This window comes from Salvelinus sp. IW2-2015, linkage group LG15 (genome assembly GCF_002910315.2).
Source record: "Salvelinus sp. IW2-2015 linkage group LG15, ASM291031v2, whole genome shotgun sequence".
In the NCBI taxonomy this organism is placed as follows: domain Eukaryota; kingdom Metazoa; phylum Chordata; class Actinopteri; order Salmoniformes; family Salmonidae; genus Salvelinus; species Salvelinus sp. IW2-2015.
The window spans coordinates 36,734,546-36,753,825 of NC_036855.1; the positions used below are offsets into that span (position 1 = coordinate 36,734,546).

A 19,280-nucleotide genomic window follows, 5' to 3' on the forward strand; every position below is an offset into this window, starting at 1 on the left:
TAACGTTAGAATTTAAAGGTAAACTCAGTGAGATGAGGAGGAGCACAGCATATATATTGGGCACGTTTGAGTGGTAAGGCTAAAGCAACTAACTGTAGACAAACGTCGAGGAGTGAAGACGGGGGAGGTGCATCTGCGACAGTTGGACACTACCGTGGTTTTCCAACAGCCAGGCTCRGATCAACATGGTAGTGTTGCCATTGTTTATAGAATGTTTTCTTTATAATATCGAAATAAACATCTATCTAACCCCCATATCACACACTCAAACAACTGAAATCGTATTATATTGTGTGTACATTGTAGTATCACTTTGTGAGAGAGCCTCAAAATGTAACATATATTTGATATATATCCAGTGTACACATAAATCGCGGCAAATTATTTCCCGTTTCAGTCATGTATTTGGTCACGTTAGCGTGGGTCAAATAAAACCACCTTAATTAAGGATTAGTTGACASWAGAGCCTCYCACAATGCAGGCGATGGCTGCAGGATGAAGTAGGTGAAGAGAAACTACAGAAACTTGCCGTCGACTGCAGTCACACTTCATGACCTTTCATCACGTGATTTTTGTAAAGTTCATGTAATTGACATGTAGGCGCAAGTCAAACAATTTCCATCCCCAGAATGCAACACACTTTGAAAAGCGATCCGCTCGAACGCGCCCATTGAGATGAGCAGGATTTTGGGGCAATTCCATACTAGCATAGCCAGAAAATATTTTTGCTTTGTTATATTGTATTGTTGCATGGTATACGAAACTTCAGTACATTTTCGATACAAGAACATRAAAAACGGTTATGTACTAGAATTTTAGTTACTTTCAGTACTTCTTTCAAATGGGTCTCACATCATATACGGATTGAAAGGATTGAGTCTGTCTGATCATTTGTCTGAATCTTCTCAAGGGGGCAATAGTAAGCTAGCCAGGCTACTTGCACTTGCAGCTGACACAGCGTGAGCCACTTCTGAGAAGCAAGCCTGAGAAGCAAGCCTGAGAAGCAAGTGTGACGAGAGAAAATACAGATCGCATGGCTTCTCCTAAGGAAAACATACTTCCATGCCTACAGCTTGTTGACAAAACTGTCTCTAGAAGCGAACTATGGAAATTCCTCGCTGACAAATCAGATGAGGCCCAGCCTACGGAAACTAAGCAAAAGGTGTTATTGCAGCGCAAGGGAGGTTTAGTTCGAAAACGACAATCTATTTTACACATGACATTTGCATTGTGACGTTATTCTACTAGCAACTTGTATTCAGCATGACATTCACGGAGCATTATAATAGGATTACGATCCAAAAGTAAATGTAAAATGCCCTCATAAATTCTCTATGACAGCAATATATTTAGAYTACTTCATGTATGTCTGGGCTTGCTAGCAGTAGCCAGCCAGCAGCCCTGTGCGGCGCATTGCACCCTGGGAGTTGAAATTCACTCAGAATTGTAGTATGCTGTGTAAAATCCATTGTAGAGAATATTGGAATATAGAAGATTCAGAAATTAGGAAAGATGCCTGTATCTTTGTATTGACCGGGTGTATTGATACACCATCCAAATTGTAATTAATAACTTCACCACGCTCAAAGGGATATTCAATGTCTGCTTTTTTTTTTACCCATCTACCAATAGATGTCTTTCTATGCGACGCATTGGAAAACCTCCCTGGTCTTTGTGGTTGAATCAGTGCTTGAAATTCACTCTTCGACTGCGGGTTACAGGTAATTGTATGTGTAGAGTACAGAGATTAGACATTATTGTCAAATCCCATTTTTGCTTCTTTCCAGAATAACTTTCATCTGGTTTTCCACACTCACCATCACTTCCATATTCTGTTGTGGCTCCTGGAATCCATGGACCGTCAGCTTCCGAAGTACTGGGAGGAAAATGTAAACAATAAACTTTAGATACAAGTCAATCAGAACTGTGTGTGTGTGTGTGTGTGTGTGTGTGTGTGTGTGTGTGTGTATGAATGATTCCAGCTACCTTTAAGTGACAGTAGAGTCCTCTCCAGTGAGCTGAGGGCATGGGCCTGATCCACGGCTAGGACCTGCTGGAGGAAGCAGTCTGTGTGGTGGCTCCACAGGGAGCAGGCAAAGCTGTAGATGCCCGATGCCAGCTGCAACACACACACAAAACTCAATTAAATAAGACTCCTTATTTTGGGTCAATCAATGTGTGTGAGTATGAGATTGTGAGTGTGAGTGCGATCGAGCCACAGGTGCAATTTGGCTTTCGATGGCAGGGTTATTGTTCTCTCCGTGAGATTACCCCGGAGCAATAAATTGTAGTTTTCCTAAATTACTTTTTCTTGTAATAGCAACACGGTCTGTCAATTTCTAAACTATTGCTTTGTCATTAATTCTAGAATCATGAGGGACTGATGTTCCATATAACTGTTAACTGTTACTGTGACTTGGCATATTAMACTGCAGAATGAGAATCCTCTGAGGTTGATTGTTGTACAAGTAAAGCAATGCCATTAAAAACTAACTTTGTGCGCTCCCTCTTTGGTGAGAAGTGAGAGAAGCTCTGTGAGATGATGGAGCAGAAAAAACAAGACTGTGGAGAAGACAAATGGCTGAATGGGGGAATGAGCCAATGAGATTAAGCAAAGTGACTGAAGTGATTTATCCTCTAACACAGCCGAAGACACTAATGTTATCATTCCAGCACATCTCCACAGAAACCATTCATGATAAATCTCCATGCTAACAACAAATCCCTCCGTTTGGCCTGAGGGAGAGAAGAACCCCAAACAGGGCAGGACAACAACATTGACAGTTTTCTAAAGTGCGAAGTTGATGTGAAGTGTCTTTAAATGAAATKATGATCCAAAATATCCAGCAATTCAAGGCTCCACGTCTAACAAATGAGATGTCGGACTCATTTGATCTAGTGTTTGTTTGATGGTTATTTTTTATAGTGGCTGACATGTCTACGGTTCAACTGATGACTCGGAGGAGTATTCCATCTTTAAAATGACAGTCTATGTTCAATACACACATTTCAGTCAAAGTAATGTTGATRGGATTTCTTTAATCATTTCTTAATGCAAACCCTAAAGAGTATGAAAGTGACTTCAAAAAGAAATGACACAATATATCAAATGTTTACATCCATTGTGGTTTGATATATACAGTGCCTTCGGAAAGTATTCAGACCACTTGACTTTTTCCATCTGGTTTAAGTTATAGCCTTATTCTAAAATAGATTAAAWWAMATTTWWWTCTCATCAATCTACACACAATACCCCATAATGACAAAGTGAAAACAAGTTTAGAMATTTTCGCAAATTTATTACAAATAAAAAACAGAAATACCTTATTTACGTAAGTATTCAAACCCTTTGCTATGAGACTCAAAATTGAGCTCAGGTGCATCCTGTATCCACTGATCATCCTTGAGATGTTTCTACAACTTGGTTGGAGTCCACCTGTGGTAAATTCAACTGATTGGACATGATTTGGAAAGGCACACACCGTTCTATATAAGGTCCCACTGTTGACAATGCATGTCAGAGCAAAAACCAAACCATGAGGTCGAAGGACTTGTCCATAGAGCTCAGAGACAGGATTGTGTTGAGGCACAGATCTGGGGAAGGGTACMAAAAAATGTCTGCAGCATTGACGGTCCCCAAGAACACAGTGGCCTCCATTCTTAAATGGAAGAAATTTGGAACCACCAAGACTCTTCATAGAGCTATCCGCCCTGCCAAACTGAGCAATCGGGGGGAGAAGGGCCTTGGTCAGGGGGGTGACCAAGAACCCGATGGTCACTGACAGAGCTCCAGAGTTCCTTTCTAGAAGGACAACTATCTCTGCAGCACTCCACCAATCAGGSCTTTATGGTAGAATGTCCAGATGGAAGCCACTCCTCAGTAAAAGGCACATGACAGCCCACTTCGAGTTTGCCAAAGGGCACCTAAAGGACTCTCAGACCATGAGAAACAAGATTCTCTGGTCTGATGAAACTAAGACTGAACTCCTTGGCCTGAATGCCAAGTGTCACGTCTGGAGGAAAACCGGCACTCTCCCTACGGTGAAGCACGGTGGTGGAAGCATCATGCTGTTGGGATGTTTTTCAGTGGCAGGGACTGGGAGACTAGTCAGGATCTAGGGAAAGATGAACGGAGCAAAGTACAGAGAGATCCTTGATGAAAACCTGCTCCAGAGTGCTCAGAACCTCAGACTGGGGTGAGGGTTCACCTTCCARCAGCCAAGACAATGCAGGAGTGGCTTCGGGACAAGTCTCTGAATGTCCTTGAGTGCCCCAGCGTRAGCCCAGCTTGAACCCCATCAAACATCTCTGGAGAGACCTGAAAATAGCTGTACAGCGACGCACCCCATCCAACCTGACAGAGCTTAAGAGGATCTGCAGAAGAATGTGAGAAACTCCCCAAATACAGGTGTGCCAAGCATGTAGCGTCAAACCCAAGAAGACTCGAGGCTGTAATCGGTGCCAAAGGTGCTTTAACAAAGTACTGAGTAAAGGGTCTGAATACTTATGTAAATGTTATTATCTTTAATAAATGTTCAAAGATTTCTAAAAAACAGTTTTTGCTTTGTCATTGCAGGGTATTGTGTGTAGATTGATGGGGGGGACAATTGAATCCATTTTAGAATAAGGCTGTAACATAACAAAACGTGGAAAAAGTACAGGGGTCTGAATATTTCTAAATGCTCTGTTCAGTGCCGTGGTAAAGTAATTGTCTCCTTTCCGATTCTGTTTTTGCATMTTTTTTATACTGAATGTTAATCAGATCTTCAACCAAAACCTAATATTAGATAAAGGGAACCTGAGTTTACAAAAATWGTATACTTATTTGATTTATTTAATTATCAAAAGTTAACATCCAATTCCCCTGTGTGAAAAAGTAATTGCCTTAYACTCAATAACTGGTTGTGCCACCTTTAACTGCAATGACTGCAACTAAATGCTTCCTGTCGTTGTTGAGCCGTCTCTCACATCGCTGTGGAGGAATTTTGGCCCACTCTTGCATGCAGAACTGCTTTAACTCAGCGACATTTGTGGGTTTTCAAGCATGAACTGCTCATTTCAAATCCTGCCACAACATCTCAACTGGGRTTAGGTCTGGACTTTGACTAGGCCATTCCAAAACTTGAAATTCATTGCTTTTCAACCATTTTCATGTAGAGTTGATTGTGTGTTTTGGATCATTGTCTTGCTGCCTGACCCAGCTGCTCTTCAGCTTCAGCTCACAGATGGATGACCTGACATTATCCCGCAAAATTATCTGATAAAGAGCAGAAATCATGGTTCCTTCAATTAAGGCAAGTTATCCAGGTCCTGAGGCAGCAAAGCATCCCCAAACCACCACACTACCGCCACCATGAAACCGAAAGTCAAGCATAAAGTATCACATTAGTAAGACTGCTGAATGTTATTTATTCCGCTCATCCCTCCATTCCGTTTTCAAGCAACAAGGTATGGAATATCAAAGCCCCAAACAAGGTCCCATCCATCCAGACACTCGTTCATCATGGTGAGTTTGTGTGTGTGCCTGTTCCTGACACTCGTTTATCACGCCATGCTCAATCCCTCCTACCTGTCAGTCACAAGATGAACAAAAGGGCCTTCAGAGGATCAGAGAGAAAGAGAGGGGCCAGACCGATGAGAAAAACATGGGGAGAGGTATAAGACAGAGGAGAAAAGATGGCTGGAGAAAAAAGGAGAGGAGGAAGAGGTGTTTAGAGACAGAAATAGGAATAAAAAGAAAAGAGGATTGAGAGAGAGGATGACAGAGAGGAGAAGGACATAATGGGTCTCTGTCATCAATGAATTTGAATGAAGGTAGCCCGCCTGTCGAATAATACATGTATTTGATACAAAAGAGGCCTGTTCCTCCTCTCCACTGAAGGAAAGAAGCCTCATTATTCAAACACTGGCACAGATAAAAGCTTTTAATACTTTTTAAGGCCTCTTTCCCAGCCCCACTCAATCTCATTCCGTCGCTCCCTCTTTCATTCTGCAAAAACACAGACTAACATCTCTTCAACCCACCTGCCGCTAACATACACCACCATTCAAATGTTTGGGGTCACTTAGAAATGTCCTTGTTTTTGAAAGAAAAGCATATTTTTTGTCCATTAGAATAACATCAAATTGATCAGAAATACAGTGTAGACATTGTTAATGTTGTAAATGACTATTGTGGCTAGAAACGGCCAATTTGTTAGGCGTACAGAGGCCCAGAGGCCCATTATCAGCAACAATCAGTCCTGTGTTCCAATGGCACGTTGTGTTAGCCTTTTTAAAATGATGAAATTGGATTAGCTAACTGATCATTAGAAAACCGTTTTGCAAATATGTTAGCACAGCTGAAAACTGTTGTTCTGGATAAAGAAGCAATAAAACTGGCCTTCTTTAGACTAGTTGAGTATCTGGAGCATCAGCATTTGTGGGTTTGATTACAGGCTCAAATTGACCAGAAACAAATAACTTTCTTCTGAAACTCGTCCGTCTATTCTTGTTCTGAGAAATGAAGTCTATTCCATGCGAGAAATTGCAAAGAATCTGAAGATCTCGTACACTGCTGTGTACTACTCCCTTCACAGAACAGCRCAAACTGGCTCTAACCAGAATAGAAAAAKAAGTGGGAGGCCCCGGTGCACAACTGAGCAAGTGGACAAGTACATTAGAGTGTCTAGTTTGAGAAACAGACGCCTCACAAGTCCTCAACTGGAAGCTTCATGACATAGTACCCGCAAACGGCAGTCTCAACGTCAACATGAAGAGGCGACTCCGGGATGCTGGCCTTCTACTTTCCCCCCTCTGATAACCAGGTGGTGAATCGCATCTCTGCATGTCTGGCAGACATATCAGTTTGGATGACGGATCACCACCTCAAGCTGAACCTCGGCAAGACGGAGCTGCTCTTCCTCCCGGGGAAGGACTGCCCTTCCATGATCTCGCCATCACGGTGACAACTCCATTGTGTCCTCCTCCCAGAGTGCTAAGAACCTTGGCGTGATCCTGGACAACACCCTGTCGTTCTCAACTAACATCAAGGGGTGACCCGTTCCTGTAGGTTCATGCTCTACAACATTCGCAGAGTACGACCCTGCCTCACGCAGGAAGCGGCGCAGGTCCTAATCCAGGTACTTGTCATCTCCCGTCTGGATTACTGCAACTCGCTGTTGGCTGGGCTCCCTGCCTGTGCATTAAACCCCTACAACTCATCCAGAACGCCGCAGCCCGTCTGGTGTTCAACTTTCCCAAGTTCTCTCACGTCACCCCGCTCTCCGCTCTCTCCACTGGCTTCCAGTTGAAGCTCGCATCCGCTACAAGACCATGTGTGCTTGCCTACGGAGCTGTGAGGGGAACGGCACCTCCGTACCTTCAGGCTCTGATCAGGCCCTACACCCAAACAAGGGCACTGCGTTCATCCACCTCTGGCCTGCTCGCCTCCCTACCTCTGAGGAAGTACAGTTCCCGCTCAGCCCAGTCGAAACTGTTCGCTGCTCTGGCACCCCAATGGTGGAACAAACTCCCTCACGACGCCAGGTCAGCGGAGTCAATCACCACCTTCCGGAGACACCTGAAACCCCACCTCTTTAAGAATACCTGGATAGGATAAAGTAATCCTTTCTCTAACCCCCCCCCCTTAAAAGAGTTAGATGCACTATTGTAAAGTGGTTGTTCCACTGGATATCATAAGGTGAATGCACCAATTTGTAAGTCGCTCTGGATAAGAGCGTCTGCTAAATGACTTAAATGTTATGTTAAATGTGTGTGTGTGTGTGTGTGTGTGTGTGTGTGTGTGTGTATGGAAAAGAGAAAGAAAAAAACATGCTGGAGTAAGCTATTTGTCATTGAGAACTTACTTTTCCGGTGCTTCAATTCCCTGTCACACCGTCAAAGAATTATCCACAAATGCTTATATGAAAAAGTAACTTGAGATTGGCATTCAACAAAGTAATTTACTCTTAAAATTAAAGTGCCAAAGAAACACCCATCACACAAGTCAGCACTTTATAGGCTTGATGGAAATGGTGCCAAGGATAAAGTAAAGAATAAATCTATTTCACTCGAAGTAACCAAAACACTACATTTCCTGTATGCCTTTCATGTAATTTATTCCTTCATTCCGTTCAACCACTCTGACATACAGGCATTTTAACAGGCACTGATATTCCCTCCCTATTCTAACATTTACTCCATTAAGATGATTCATGTAGACAATAATCGAGGAGATATTAGGGGTGTAGTGTGCCAGCTTAGGACTATAATCCATCAGTCTTTGCTGACACCCATTATAACACTAATGTTATTGAACTACTCTGGAGGAGCTGGAACTCAAGATGTAATGAATAAGGTTGAAAAATCCCAGGAACATTACCCAAAGCCTCCTCCCTAAATTTGTTTTATTCACTGCTTTMGCACACTCCGCCAACCCRTATGTCCTAGCCGTGTCTGAATACTGATTTWGGAAGGCCACCAAAAATCCTGAAATTTCCATCCCTAACTATAACATTTTCCAACAAGATTGACAGTTCTAAGGGGGCAGAGTTGCAATCTACTGCAGAKATAGCCTGCAGAGTTCTGTCATACTATCCAGGTCTGTGCCCAAACAATTCGAGCTTCTACTTTTAAAAATGTCACCTTTCCAGAAACAAGTCTCTCACCGTTGCCGCTTGTTATAGACCCCCTTCAACCGCCAGCTGTGCCCTGGATACCATATGTGAATTGATTGCCCCCCATCTATCTTCAGAGATTGTACTGTTAGGTGACCTAAACTGGGACATGCTTAACACCCTGGCCGTCCTACAATCTAAGCTAGATGTCCTCAATCTCACACAAATTATCAAGGAACCTACCAGGTACAACCCTAAATCCGTAACCATGGGCACCCTCTTAGATATCATCCTAACCAACTTGCCCTGCAAACACACCTCCGCTGTTTTCAACCAGGATCTCAGCGATCACTGCCTCATTGCCTGCGTGCGTAATGGGTCTGCAGTCAAACGACCACCCCTCATYACAATCAAATGCTCCCTAAAACACTTCAGCGAGCAGGCCTTTCTAATCGACCTGGCCCGGGTATCCTGGAAGGATTTTGACCCCATCCCATCAGTAGAAGATGCCTGGTTGCTCTTTAAAAGTGCTTTCCTCACCATCTTAAAAAGCATGCCCCATTCAAAAAATGTAAAACTAATAACAGATATAGCCCTTGGTTCACCCCAGACTTGACTGCCCTTGACCAGCACAAAAACATCMTGTGGCGTTAGCATCGAATAGCCACCGCAATATGCAACTTTTCAGGTAAGTCAGGAACCAATATAAAATCAGTCAGTTAGGAAAGCAAAGGCTAGCTTTTTCAAACAGAAATTTGCATCAAGTAGCACTATTTCCAAAACAGCACCTCCTCCCAGCTGCCCACTGCACTGAGGTTAGGAAACACTGTCACCACCGATAAATCTACGATAATCGATCATTTCAATAAGCATTTTCCACGGCTGGCCATGCTTTCCACTTGGCTAACCCTACCCCGGCCAACAGCTCAGCACCCCCTGCAGCAAATTGCAAAAATCACTGAAGTTGGAGTCTTATATCTCCCTCTCTAACTTTAAGCATTAGCTGTCAGAGCAGCTTACCAATCACTGTACCGTACCTGTACACAGCCAATCTGTAAATAGTACACCCAACTACCTCATCCCCATATTGTTATTTATTCTCTTGCTCTTTCGCACCCCAATATCTCTACTTGCATATCATCATCTGCACATCTATCACTCCAGTGTTAATGCTAAATTGTAATTATGTCACCTCTATGGCCTATKTATTGCCTCACCTCCCTACTCGTTTACATTTGCACACACTGTACATAGATTCTTCTATTGTGTTATTGGTTGTACGTTTGTTTATTCCATGTGTAACTCTGTGTTGTTGTTTTTGTCGCACTGCTTTGCTTTATCTTGGCCAGGTCGCAGTTGTAAATGAGAACTTGTTCTGTCTTATCCGGTGTCCTGTGTGAATTTAAGTATGCTCTCTCTAATTCTCTCTCTCTCTCTCTCGGAGGAGGACCTGAGCCCTAGGACCATGCCTCAGGACGACCTGGCATGATGACTCCTTGCTGTCCCCAGTCCACCTGGCCGTGCTGCTGCTCCAGTTTCAACTGTTCTGCCTGCGGCTATGGAACCCTGACCTGTTCACCGAACGTRCTACCTGTCCCAGACCTGCTGTTTTCAACTCTCTAGAGACAGCAGGAGCGGTAGAGATACTCTTAATGATCGGCTATGAAAAGCCAACTGACATTTACTCCTGAGGTGCTGACTTGTTGCACCCTCGACAACTACTGTGATTATTATTATTTGACCATGCTGGTCATTTATGAACATTTGAACATCTTGGCCATGTTCTGTTATAATCTCCACCCGGCACAGCCAGAAGAGGACTGGCCACCCCTCATAGCCTGGTTCCTCTSTAGGTTTCTTCCTAGGTTTTGGCCTTTCTATGGAGTTTTTCCTAGCCACCGTGCTTCTACACCTGCATTGCTTGCTGTTTGGGGTTTTAGGCTGGGTTTCTGTACAGYACTTCGAGATATCAGCTGATGTACGAAGGGCTATATAAATAAATTTGATCTCAACTGGCCTACCTGGTTAAATAAAAGTTGCAATAAAAAATGTTTAAAAAATCCCAGGTGGAAGATTCCCTGAATCAAGGCTTAATAAACAGCAAATACAGAATCYATCCAGGATCTCTGAAAAACATTGCAATTTGGGGAATATAACTGAATAAGGCGATAATAATAAGTGCAGACCAGGACGGCTCGGTGGGATTGTTGAGGAGGAGCCTCGGCTCGCTCTCCTCTCCCCCGTGCGCCCTTCCTTTCCCTTAAACTTCGTTCTGAATAAGCCAGTCAAGAAACCCAGTGCAGGGATGGACTATTAAGCCTGACATGGAAGGTTATGAGCACATGGAAAAGTGGCATAATAAAAGTATCTAATCCACTCATGAGGGACCTGGAGAGGAGCCGTATAAATAATAAATCCAATCCGTTATTAATATTATGTGAAACCACAGGGGTCTTAAATAAGACTATGTGATATAAACCAATAAAGCAGCCTTCTTTGGTTGAATTACATATTATAAAACAGTTTGTTTGGATCCTGGATGATGATTGGCTGATAGCAGGGAGTTATACACCTCAATCCCCAGGTAACACCTGTTCATTATCAATTCATATCCAGTGTCCTACAGCCTAGCCAGGCAATTCATATACTTAATCTCTCCGGGAAAAAAGCATCTAGACATTATTTCCCCATGCTGTGTTGCAGCTATTTCAGCACCACGGAGGGAGTCTCTGCAACTGGGCCCTGTCAAAGATCATCTATTATATTGTCAAGATAATCGAGTGGCCGCTCTACCAATGGAAATACAAGTCCTCAATGATTGAAGGCATGCGAGAACATTCTAGCAAATGAGAGGGCAGATACGCATGTGCACAGCAGTCGTTTTTTATCAAAAGTTCCCAGAATGCCACATGCATACCCTTATATCAGTACGTTTGTAACAGCCTAAAGATTACAAAACTTAAATTCGATCAAATAAGCCTCACGTAATTCGACACACTATACAAAAAAAAAACGCTTCTCACATGGACAGATTTTGGGCACCTCTTCCTCTCTGGCCGCGCCTAGCTCCACACCAGAGCTCTTAAATGGGTGATATGCCAAACCTGTGGAAAGGACTGTGAGCAACAGATACATATTTGGCAGGAAGAACAAATCCCACTTAGGATTTCTATTGATCCCATGAACTTTGCCTAATTTTAGAGATTTGTAAAGTTAATAGTAAACAAAATATGTATTTTCAAGTACGGCTACAGGACTCCTAAATTAAACACCACAAAATTGGTGCCAAACCCCAGGAAGAGGGGGCTAGCATTTGGTTTGCAACATTTGTACTTTGTCTAAACCTTACTGCCTGCCTATCCGACCTGTGCAACAATGTTGCATTTTATTTTTGCAATCTCCACCGTGCGATAGTGAAGAATGAATGTGACGAGACTGACAGCTTCTCTGAGCCAGAGAAATTCATTTATCAGGATCACTATAATGGATAAATTCAAAGAAATGGCAATAGAAACAAAGGTAAAACCAATGAAAATACATAGTTTGCTGTCATTCCAGCTCCTTGATGTGATTGTGTGTTAGCTTCAGTTGGCTAGCTAGCAAAGGAGAAGTAGCTAGCTTGCTTGGCAACCTTTTTTTGCTTAGAATGTCCATGCCAATAGAATGGAAAACCAGCCAGTTTGGCTAGCAACTTCAGAATATCAGAACTAATATCAGAATATCTGAACTTTTGACTGGACTATATCCTATGGTGGAAGAATGAAAAAAAATGTACTCAAAATAATGTTGATCGAAAACATGTCATTAATCTTTATATATATATATAGATAGATAGATAGATATAGATATATAGATAGGCAACAGTTTTAACAGAACAATAAGGCAATAGACCCAGGAATTATCGTGAACAACACCCTCCTAAGAGCTGTTTCCTCGGCCCTTCGCTTCACTTCAGTAGAGTCCATTAAAGCCTATAAAAGGGCATACAACACTAGTCTGTTTGGGCCTTCTGAATGAGACCCTGGTAGACCTTCTGCTAGGGGCAGGACAATAACAGTATCGCAACGCTCATTCGTATCGTGGCAAAGAAAACAAACACGAAGCGGATTTAACTTCTTTAGGAAAGCAGCCATAATGTTGSAAACGTTATGTTGTCATCCAGAATAACATATTTATTTGTCAAGTTATAATAAATAATATTTTACATACAGCAGGTTTTTAAAGGACCAAATAGTTTGGTCTGCATCGTGTTTACATTTTTGCGAGACTGGTATCGTCCCGCACCTACTTTCTGCAATGAGGAAACATTTCGCAAAGGAAATTTACAGTGGTACAAGTACTATGCAGCAGGTAGCCTCGAGGTTAGAGAGTTGTGCCAGAATCTGGTTTGAATCCCGAAGTTCAATTGCTCCAGGTGTACTTGCAACGATGAACACTTGTATAAGTGTGTAAAAGGACAAATATAAGCATCGCCCAAAGTATTATTATATGCTTAACTCTGTGCAGCAGTCCCCCCCCCCCCGGCTGCGAGACCACTCCACCTCCAGGTGCACCAGGATAATTGGATAATGTATAAATGACTAGAATGTCCTCTACGGTTCCAGAAGCTTCCAGTCCAGTTCTGCATAGTTTTCAAAGCATTAAAAGCCCAAACTAAGCTCGAGTTGGATCATTTTGATATGTATAGGCTATTATATGTCTAATTCATGTCATTACGATGTCATCAAAATTAAAATGTTAAACGCATGATATATTCATAAGCTTAATGGCTCCCATGGTGATAGTAATCTATTGGCCCATTTTCATTCCATTCAAGTCATTAATTTATGAATCATCTGCAAAGCTTTATATAGCATTTCACCCAGTGTGATATTCTTTATTGGTAAAGAACTACTGTTTCTTTACCAAAACCCCAATTCAAAAGACATGCTAAATGGTAACTCTCAACCCCAATTTCATCCTTTGCCCAAACCCTTCAAATAATAATACATTTAAAAAATGCGTTCAGATGAGAAGTTGTGGGTGGGGGGGAATTGCTCATAAATATTCATTTTGGGGGTGGGTAAACAGTTGAACCTGACGGCAACACTTTCTTACTAAAGCATACTTCCCAGAAGTCCACTGTCACGCTCTGATGATAAAATGATGTGCATCGAGAGCATATACAGCTCTTGACAGTTCGCTCACAGCGGTAAGGCGGCGAGTTCCTTACATCTATTGCCACTTGTGGTGTAAGTCTGAATCCACCACGGGGCACCTCAATCTTTGAACTGTGGACTCACATTTAACGTGGTAATGTGTTGGGAAGAAAAGTGCAATCATCACCYTGAAAATGAAGATACGGGTCCTCAATTCCATCCAACCCGCATTTCAGTATTTACACAGTAGCTCTTTTTCCAATGGTCAAATGAACTCATAGCCTACATAATAACTCACAGCCTACATGTGTTTTTTTCTTCGTAAAAGGACATTAGAAGTGTATGAAACGGTAAGCAAAAACATTGMATTTGGTCATATGTGGAAATATGGCTTACTGCTTTTAGAATTTTGTGYAACGTCAGTAGTCTACTCAAGGAAGAATGCAAAATATATTGGCACACTCCACTTACCAAGAACATTGCCAAATAAGGAGCGCCTGTCACCTGCTTTTATAGTAAGCCTTGAGGAAGTACCACCCAGCACATCTAGAAGAGAGTGTATTTCATACCGAACCMTTACCTTGAGATGACGTAATAGAACCTTCTGAAGGTGCCTCGWCATCACGATTTCAATGGGAGAGTTGAACCGCTAGGGGCAAAAAGCACTAGACTACTTAAAATACCTTACTACATCACTTTTGACCAACTGTCAAAATGAAGACCAGAATTGACAYGTTTCACTATAACTAAGCCTAAAACATCTGATTTTCAAAGATTTTTTTKGTTCATGAAAGTTACTCTTTGTGATTCCTCTMTCATTCTCTCCTCCCTTACACTCTACTCCCTTTCTCCATCTCTCTTAGTAATATTTCCTCCCTGTATCTCATCCTCCTCCTYTCCCCATTCCTCAGTCATTTTCTACCAGCAGCCCACTAGGCAGTCATGTGCAGCTGGCAGAGTGCCAGTGTTTACAGGGAGCAGCCAGTGGCCAATAAAACCGAGAGCCAGTTAATGTCCCATCCATCCATGTGTGTCCAGGTTTCCGTTAGTCGGTAATAGTTAGCTTTTGGCCGATAAAATTTTTTGAAAAGTCGACAAATAAAATTGGTGCCACCCAATTGTCCAGGAGAAGAAAAAATCCCATTGCAAAATAATGCTTTTTAGCCTATTTATTGACGGAAATAGCAGTCGATGGAAACACTTGACTGGTCATGCTTATCGGTCTGTAGTTAATCTGCATAATTTAGTGTATATTAAATTGGTGTGTGTACATCATATGCATTATGTGTTTTATTTATCACATGCGTACAACATACATATACAGAGCCTTTGAGCCAAAAATCTGTCAGACAGTGTGGGAGCTGCTGCTACAGCTCCTGAAACAGCAAATGAATACATAGGCAACGGAAGGCAGGCCTCATCAGCGCGTCACACACCAACTTGCAATGAGCTGGAGGCAGCATGCATTTGGAAAACATACCTAATTGTTTGAAACCTGAACATTTTACTAAATTTTATGAGGCATGCATTACCTTGCTTCAAAGTAGCCAAGCCAAAACCAGACCATATCTGCGGAGGAAATTATTTTAGATAAACGTCCTTTCATTGTCCAAGTGCCAAAGGCATAATCCGAGTCATATTACATTTAGATTTTAGTCATTTAGCAGACACTCTTATTCAGAGCGACTTACAGTAGCAATTAGGGTTAGGTATCTTGCTCAACCTATGCTAGTTGTTGCATATTAGATCTGTCCTCTTTCTMAATGTCTAATGGATATTTTCATCTGTCACATGARACCGCTAACATGAGCGGTGCGTGTTTTCCCACTAATTTCATTAAGGAACGAACATTCGTGCGTAGCCTACTGCCTTGTGCGCTTAAAATGTGAACAAGCTAMACGTTCTGATCTGTTGCATCAGACTCATTGCATTTTGCTTTTCTTTTATGTAGCCTAGGCATACTGTTTGTATGAATTTGGGACTGTCCCAGAGTGTATGGAATACCACAACTGTCCCAGAGTGTATGGAATAGGCCATTTTGTTCTCTCCAAGCTGACCAACAGAATAGGTCAAGTTTAATACTATGGGGGATAGTAGATTGATATTGGCTAGTGATTTTTCTGTTCGTTAGCTGAGGAAAAGTAAATGTGGACAGATATTCTAACATCTTCAAAGTGAACATCAGAATCCGGTAAGAAGTACCGCACATCATTGCATCCTTGACTTCTATCAATACGAATGACCATAATCTAAATAGGATTTCTGTCATTCTGAGCACTGTGGGGGGACACCATATGGGTCCAATAAATTTCTCAAATGTCCGGTAAATTAAAACGATTCCAGTCAAATATCCAGCGACACATTTTCCTAACTGAAAACCTGGTACTTGTTTATCAGTCCGYCCAACCTGTCTGTCTGGGAGAACTGAGACACCTGCTTCTCAGCTTCACACACAACTACTGAAAAGGGACAGAGATATGGCTTACATTATTATTATTATTATTATGTATGCCATTAAGCAGACGCTTTTATCTGAAAGGACCTATGCGTTCATAATTTTTTTCATGTATATGTGGTCGCATGAATCGAACTCACTACCAACTGAGCTAGAGGACCACACTATGTAGCGAGTGTATAATCCAGGCCTGCAGAGTTACTGTACTGTTACTTTTACTGTTCAGTCTAAAAATCAACCTTCTCAGATCAGTTTGCTCAGCCTCAGCCAACCTGAGGCCAACACCAGAGGACAGGTTAAGTAGGGAGGACTAACTAAAACACTCCTTAACATATTTGAATCATTCAGAGGTAAAAGGCCTTCTTCGAAGCACAGAGCTAGGGCTGGGCGGTATTTTAYTCTATACCAGTATTGATGCTTGGATGGGTTTGGGTTAATGCCAACTATTGTATTCTAACTATAGAATTCGAATAATTATTCTATTTCCATGATTTCAACAGTTCAGCCAAGTGTTTTGATCTCAGTTTGATCTAAATTGTAAGTCAAATAACAATTGCAATATTTGGTAAAAATAATGCCTCGAATGTTTTGCCCATATCGTGCGGGACATGCAGAAATTTATGAAATTGCTGAAAATCATTTTTGGTTGAARTTTGAACAGTATAAAACAATCAAAATGGAGAAAAACCCAATGTAATCACTTACTACTGAAAAAGCTAACGGAGAAYTTGTATTACACTGAACAAAAAAAATGAAGGCAACATGTAAAGTGTTACTCCCATGTTCCATGAGCTGAAATAAAACATCCCAGAAATGTTCCATACGCACAAAAAACGTATTTCTCAAATTTTTCACAAATTTGTTTACATCCCTGTTAGTGAGCATTTCTCATTTGCCAAGATGATCCATCCACCTGACATGTGTGGCATATCAAGAAGCTGATTCAACAGCATGATCATTACACAGGTGCACCTTGTGCTGTGGTCAATAAAAGGCAACTCTAAAATGTGCGGTTTTGTCACAACACAATGCCACAGATGTCTCAAGTTGAGGGAGCGTGCAATTGGCATGCTGACTGCAGAAATGTCCACCAGAGCTGTTACCAGAGAATGTAATGTTCATTTCTCTAMCATAAGCCTCCTCCAACGTAATTTTATAAAATTTGGCAGTACGTCCAACCGGCCTCACAACCTCAGACCACGTGTACGGCGTCGTGTGGGCGAGCAGTTTGTGGATGTCAACGTTGGGAACAGAGTGCCCCATGGTGGCAGTGCAGTTACGGTACGGGCAGGCATAAGCTACGGACAACGATTCAAAAATGCATTTTATCAATGGCAATTTGAATACACAGAAATACCATGAGATCCTGAGGCCCACYGTGACACACATTTTGAATGTATCTGTGACCAACAGATGCATATCTGTATTCCCAGTCATGTGAAATCCATAGATTAGGGCATTATTTATTTATTTAAATCGACTGATTTCCTCAAATGGACTMGAGGTCGACCGCTTATGATTTTTCAACGCTGATACCGATTATTGGAGGACCAAAAAAGCCGATACCGATTAAATCGGCCGTTTTTTTAAATTTATTTTTGTAATAACGACAATTACAACAATATTGAATGAACACTTATTTTAACTTAATATAATACATCAATAAAATCAATTTAGCCTCAAATAAATAATGAAAACATGTTCAATTTGGTTTAAATAATGCAAAAACAAAGAAAGTAAAAGTGCTATATGTGCCATGTAAGAAAGTTAACGTTTAAGTTCCTTGCTCAGAACAGAGAACATATGAAAGCTGGTGGTTCCTTTTAACATGAGTCTTCAATATTCCCAGGTAAGAAGTTTTAGGTTGTAGTTATTATAGGAATTACAGGACTATTTCTCTCTATACCATTTGTATTTCATTAACCTTTGACTATTAGATGTTCTTATAGGCACTTTAGTATTGCCAGTGTAACAGTATAGCTTCCGTCCCTCTCCACACTCCTCCTGGGCTCGAACCAGAACACAACGACAACAGCCACCCTCGAAGCAGCGTTACTGATGAAGGAATTTGTTTCCTAAATGTTCGTTAACCAATTTAATTAAACAATGCAAACACTCTGTCCGTGTTATAAGAATTTATAAGATTCTATTTGCATAAAATAGACAGAGACCCGTGTTCTAATTAATCAATAGTGTTTTATTCTCGAGAGATCTCCCCTCAAAAACCATGTACCTCACATTATATATTACAAACAGCGTCATAGAGTCCCTCCCCCTCCGACTAGGACAAAGCTGATCAAAAGTTAATTCCAACACACATACCTTACACACAATATCTGAATTATCTCCTGAAATCTCTCCTCAGTTTATTTACCACTTAGCTGACAGTTCTAGTCCCCCCCAGATACAGAAAACCCAGATCGGCTTGAGCTGTCTTCCATTATCTCCACAGAGTTATAGCTTAGTGGTTCAAACATAGGGTAATGATCCACTTAGTTTCTTTAGGCACACACACAGACATTCCTTTCTACCCCCCTACATGCTACCTAACCTCTAATCCTATGGTTAAGTTTCTGGTAGAATCAATTAAACATTTATCTTAAACATTGATAAAATATCCTAACAGTTACCCATGCAGGCAAGGGGAAACAACTACTCAAGTCTCAGAGCGAGTGACGTTTGAAAGAGTCTTAGCCGCGCACCCGCTAACTAGCTTAGCCATTTCACATCGGGTTACACGAGCCTAATCTCGGGGAGATGATAGGTTGAAGTCATAACAGCGCAATGCTTGACGCACAACGAAGAGCTGCTGGCAAACGCACGAAAGTGCTGTTTGAAATGAATGCTTCATGAGCCTGCTGCTGCCTTACACCGCTTCAGTCAGACTGCTCTATCAAATCATAGACTTAGTTATAACATAACTACACAGAAATACGAGGCCTTAGGTCATTAATATGGTCGAATCCGGAAACTATCATCTCGAAAACAGACAATTTATTTTTTCAGTGAAATATCGGAACCGCTTCATATTTTATCTAAGGGGTGGCATCCATTAGTCTAAATATTCTGTTACATTGCCACAACCTTCAA

General features: G+C 41.7%; 1 protein-coding gene across 1 annotated transcript in view; it reads right to left on the minus strand.

Moving 5' to 3' along the window:
- ipo11 (importin 11) overlaps window positions 1-19,280 on the minus strand; it is a 245,206-nt gene that overhangs the window by 185,395 nt on the left and 40,531 nt on the right. Inside the window, exons 6-7 of the mRNA XM_024001611.1 lie at window positions 1,987-2,119; window positions 1,818-1,876 (exon numbers count right to left, since the gene is read on the minus strand). Of these exons, the coding sequence (XP_023857379.1) occupies window positions 1,818-1,876; window positions 1,987-2,119 (192 nt within the window). The remainder of the gene's footprint in view (window positions 1-1,817; window positions 1,877-1,986; window positions 2,120-19,280) is intronic.